The sequence below is a fragment of the Tupaia chinensis genome, unplaced genomic scaffold (assembly GCF_000334495.1).
Source record: "Tupaia chinensis unplaced genomic scaffold, TupChi_1.0 Scaffold000489_1, whole genome shotgun sequence".
Taxonomy (NCBI): Eukaryota; Metazoa; Chordata; class Mammalia; order Scandentia; family Tupaiidae; genus Tupaia; species Tupaia belangeri.
In genome coordinates, this window is record NW_006160001.1 from 2,715,086 (window position 1) to 2,720,754 (window position 5,669).

The 5,669-nt window shown below is 39.4% G+C and overlaps 1 protein-coding gene across 1 annotated transcript; it reads left to right on the plus strand.

Moving 5' to 3' along the window:
* The first annotated feature begins 1,877 nt into the window (after window positions 1-1,877).
* Window positions 1,878-2,822, plus strand: LOC102490513 (39S ribosomal protein L48, mitochondrial). The gene is made up of 2 exons (XM_006156310.1): window positions 1,878-1,952; window positions 2,247-2,822. Exons 1-2 carry the CDS (start codon window positions 1,896-1,898, stop codon window positions 2,820-2,822), a joined length of 633 nt encoding a protein of 210 aa, XP_006156372.1. The 5' UTR covers window positions 1,878-1,895.
* Window positions 2,823-5,669: the final 2,847 nt, after the last annotated feature.

Genomic DNA, 5,669 nt, shown 5'->3' on the forward strand with positions numbered 1-5,669 from the left:
ATGAGTCCAGATGTTCTCATAGACAAACATGCACAATAACAACATCCTCTCCATTAGCATTCTTCCTTTCTTTTACCCAAATCCCTACTTTCTTGCCCAGTGTACCAGTTGTCTGTTGCCACAACATGCTGTATTACCAGGGTTGGGGGGACTAGAATCGGCTTAGATCACTCACAAGAGCCAACTGTTTAAAAACACATACCCATTATTTAAAATTACGTTATATAAACTTATGACTAAATTATATTAAAACAAAGGTAATACTCAAAACTTACTACATCCTAATTATTATATTTTTCTATTGTCTATGTTCTTAAACTTATTTATATTTATTGTATTATATGATAGAAACATTGTATACCGAGCATCTCTTCCCAATTCCACATTCTGTGATGTCATATTGGTGTTTGAAATCAGCTGCAGTGGAAGTATTTACATCATGAAAATAAGAAAAAACAAAGAACTAGGGCTTGAATTACTGATATTTTAGACATAAAGTGATATAGAGAATGCTGGTGATGTAGAGTAAACTTTGAAATGCATCATGTCCATAGCCCTTACGTTGTAAATAGCACAATGCAATAAGAAAATATTCTTCCAGTGTGTGAAAACTATAATCCAATTCTACAAAGAAGAAATTCACGATTGACAAATGAAGTTTACAACATATATCTTATCTATTTCATTTTTATCATGTGTGCTAAGTTATAATTGTCAATGAACCTTCCTCTCAAAATTGTACTTGTTCATCAATTGTTGTATATACAATTTTAGCAAAATCAATGAAAGCATTTTGTGAGGCTCAACTGTTCATAATAAATTTATAATAAAGAGTTATTGTTCATTTTATTATTTGTAAATGATATATATATATATATATATATATATATATATATGCATGCTTTTTTTTCCACAGAGAGCTAATTTATCAGTATACCATAGTGCTTAAGTCACTTGAAAATTTTAGTGGCTTAAGATGGCACCCATATATTATTTCTCCCTTCTTTGTGGGTCATCCAGGAGGTTCTGCTGATGCAGGCCAGGTTTGATTGATCTCTGCACTCTTTCAGGGGGTTTGTGAACACCAGACAGGTAGTGCCCATGTGCTAGAGTACCAATGTGGGACTCACTAGCAGGTGATTCCAAACTGATTCCTATCCTCAACTATTCAGTCTCAATATTATTAGTTGGGACAGAGCAAGATAGTTCCATAGTAGGAATGGTAGAAGCTACAGTGAGTCAAAGTAGGGCATCAGAGTTCAAGCAGAGTAAAGAGGGTAGTCCCATAGGAGAGGGCTTCATATGGGAGAATGGTTATATACAAGGGCATTGATCAAAGCAATAAATAGATTAAGAATAATGGAAATAATTCTCATTGTTGAGAAGAGAGTTACAAATACATAAAGGGGAAATGTTGGAATGAGCCTTGGTATTGTATCAGAATTGGAGATTCATATGACTTCATGGTTTTCAACAAATGGAGATATGCTGACTCACACACATGCACACGTGTGCACACACATATATACCCTCTAGCTCTGGCCACTGAATGGGACTGAAGGCAGTAACACTCCAACCAGTAATGAGCATACCTAGCACTCAGATCTTAGCTTATGAATACTAAAAGAAACCATAACTCCTTGGAGAAATGGTTGATTCAGAAAGCATAGATGAACCTAGACCACTTCATTATATTAGAAAACCAGAATAGCCTCATAAAATAATGGGTCTCATACAAAAGGGATAAACACCAACTTGAATGGATCATCCTAGTCAAATCAACAACAATTTGAGCATTAAAAAATAATAATAATAAGAGTGTTTTCAGACACTCAGGGATCGCCGCTGCTGGGGTGATCCTCGGTTTACACAGTTGGTGGCCGCAGCAGCAAAAGATGAGTGGAACTCTGGGAAAGGTGCTGTGCCTGAGAAATAGTACCATTTTCAAGCAGAGCTCTTCCTTCTTTTTTTTTTTTTTTTTTTTTTTTTGAGAGGTTTTCACAATAGGGCGCGTGCACTCACCAGACAGACAGAGAGAGACAGAGAAACAGAAAGCGAGAAATCACCCATCCCCCCCCCAGGGGGGATGGCCACGCCGCAATTCCTTCTCCTCCATTCTCCCCTCAGGATCTTGGGCACGCACACACATGCGCCCGGCATGAGTTTAAGCCACCTGGTCTGGGATGCGAACCGCGGTCGACTACGTGGGAGTCCAGTGACATAGCCATTTGCTAACTGCTGGTCCCAGCTCTTCCTTCTTAAGGGTCACACCTTCAGAAGAGAATCCCATCTATTCTGCAGGTGGCATTCTTTTGAGTGCCAGTCGGCACTACAAGACAAAACCTACCCATGGCATTGGAAGATACAGGCACCTGATTAAAGCAGAGCCCAAGAAGAAAAGGGGAAAACTTGAAGTGAGACCCATTAATCTGGGGACAGATTATGAATATGGGGTTCTGAACATTGACCTGACTGCATACAACATGACCCTGGCAGAGAGCTATGCCCAGTATGTTCACAACCTGTGCAACCATCTCTCCTTTAAAGTCGAGGAAAGTTATGCAATGTCCACCAAAACCATGGAGGTGATGCAACTGCAGGACCAAGGCAGCAAAATGTTCCTGGACTCCATCCTTACCACCCATGAGCGAGTGGTGCAGATCAGCAGTTTGAATGCTACATTTGCAGAGATTTTCTTGGAAATAATCCAAAGCAATCTTCCTGAAGGAGTCAGTTTGTCAGTAAGAGAACACACTGAAGACTTCAAGGGAAGGTTCAAAGCTCAGCCAGAACTGGAAGAACTATTGGCCAAGTTGAACTAGCTCTTGCAGACTCTTTCACGCCCATACTGTGATACTGAACGCCAGTGAGAAGAGATTCCTGGGTCGTCAGAGTTAAGCAGGAGACTCTGACCCTTAGCTTCACAAGTACCTGTCCCCACAGCCAGCTGCACCTTCCCTTCTCTGGCACAAGTGTGCTTGCCAGTCGTCACCCACTTACCTTTGAGCTAACCCTTGTTATCTTCCATCTAATAAAGTCTATGCTGAGGGACAAAATATAATAATAATAATAATAAAACTTAAAATTCACTCAATATAATAGAAAACCATCAATTTAAACAGGTATAAACAAGTAGATGAATAAATTGAATGTTTGATAAGGAATGAGATCTTTACATAGTTTCAAAGTCTCTCCCCATGAAATACATATCAATTACACAGGGAAAAAGAATAACTTTACAGTGGGAAAACCTAGAAGATGCCAATGATCAAATGATCAAAGTTAACAACACCCACAGCATGAAGAGTTATTTGTATCTTTTGATAGCATACAATGTAAAAGACATAATCTAACTTCTGTAATATCACTGCCAAAAATACATAATCTGAGTCCAATCATGAGGAAACATCAGACAAATCTAATTTGAGGGATGTGCTACAAAATAATTGGCCTATAAACTTCAAACCACCAAGACGATAAATATCAAGGAATATTCTAGACCCACAGAGGCCTAAGAGACATGACATCTAAATGCAGCAGGTGATTTGACATTACATCCTTTTTGCTGTGAGGCCATTATTAGGACAATTCACAAAACCTTAATGTGATGTAAAGATTAGATGACAATTTCCAGTGTAAAGTTCCTGATTTCAGTGGTCATACTATGGTGATATCGGAAAATGTCCTTTTTTGTGCAAAGTACTCTCTACAATATTCCAGGGTGATAGGGTATAAGCTGGAAATTTACTCTCAATAATTTCAGGAAGAAAAACTTCTGTGTACTCTCCTTTCAATTTTTGTGAGAGTTTGGAATTATTTCAAAATTTTAAAAGAGGAAACAGGCTGATTCTATGTAGACAATCACTTACTGTTAGCTAATAAATGAGATAAAACTAATATAATCACAGGAAGATTAGAGAGCAAGGTTTCCTCAAAAAAGATTTGTGACACGGTATTTAGAGAATCCTTCTCTAGTCTGCTGGAGGGCAAGGAAAGCTGTTTCCCATCTGCACGAAAGTCTTGGAGAGTGGGTGTATTTGCCCCAAAAGGAGCTATTTTGCCCCTCAGCTTGATGCTTGTGATGGGTCAGAAATTCATAGAGCCACTTAGCACTGAAACCAGAGCAGAACATAAAAAGATCCAGGCACAGTCTACCTGTCCGGAATTGGGCAGACAAAGAATACACAGTATCTCCTAGGAGCAGTGAACATCACTTGGGTCACCTTGGAGGCTTGAACCCCAAAGAATTGTCTGCTGAGCAAAGCAATCTTAGCAGCAAGAAGGTTGAGGAGGGGAGGATCTGAAGCAGGGAGAGGGGAATCATAAGTAGTCAGCAGGCAAGTACATCCTCCAGGTTAGAGGAGGGATAAGTGAGCAGAGCCTGGCATCCTTTTATAGAAAGGAGATTTCCTAGGAGCCTACCAAAGCACCTCGGGAGAGAGAAAGCCAGCATTTATCTAGCTGACACAAACAGCATCAACAACAGGATACAATGACACTGATACCAGCCTAAACCACAAAGAAACAGCAGCAGCACAGTAAGAAGTAGAAGAGGAAAGAAAGAATGAGAGAAATCACAGGAGAACTAAGCACACTTCATCCTTCCCCATTACAAGTTTCCAAGTCACGACAACTCATGACCTAGAAGTCTTAAGTTGAAAAAGTTTTTGAAATTTTAATATGGATGATTTTTTTAATCCTAGAAAGCAATATTTACATCCCTGAAACTAGGACCGGCAGATAGTGTAATGGTTCTATCGCTGGACTCCCATGTAATCGACTGTGATTCGAGTCCCAGCCCTGGCAGTATGAAATTCATGTCAGGCATGTGTGCACGTGTGCCCAAAATCTCAAGAGGAGAATGAAGGAGAAAAGATCATGGCATGGCCAACCCCCCACCAAGGTGATTTCTTGCTTTCTGTCTCTCTATCTCTCTCTGTCTCTCTGGCATGTGCACATGCCCTATAGTAAGAATCTCTCTTTTTAAAAAAATCCTGAAAGTGACCTGCCATCTCCCAGGAGACTTCAAAAAGTTTGTGGGAAAATGGAGGGACCAAGGTGACTAAAGTTAGGCTCTAAATCTCGTCTCCTAGATCCCCAAAACACTTAGACAAGAAGCTATTTTAAATCTGAAGTGTGTTCAGGGACCAAGGCGAGTAAAGTTATGCTCTGAACCTCATCTCCTAGACCCCTGAAATATTCAGACAAGAAGTGAAGAGATTTTGTCACAGAATGACCAGAAACCACTGCAGAGGCACAAGAAATATGAAAAATTAAGAAAATATCTCTCCCCTAAATGAAAATAACAATCCTTCATCATCTATACACAGAACAATGGAACTTGTGGAAATGAAATCAGAATATGCATAGTGACAAAACTAAATGAGATTAAATGAGATACAAGAGATGAGAGACAATGAATGCCAGAAGATGTAGGAGAAAAGAGACAACAAGTTCCAGGAGGTGAGGAAGTTCTTGCATAATCTGAAAGAGGAAATAAACACCATAAAAAGAATCAAATGGAGCTGTTAGAGACGAAGGCTGCAATACAGAAAATCAAAACCTCCCTCAAAAGTATTGAAAGCAGGTTAGTCCATGCAGAAGATCAAATCCCGGATGTTGAAGGCAAAACTTCTGACCTAGAAAAAAAAAAAAAAAAACTGAGAAAA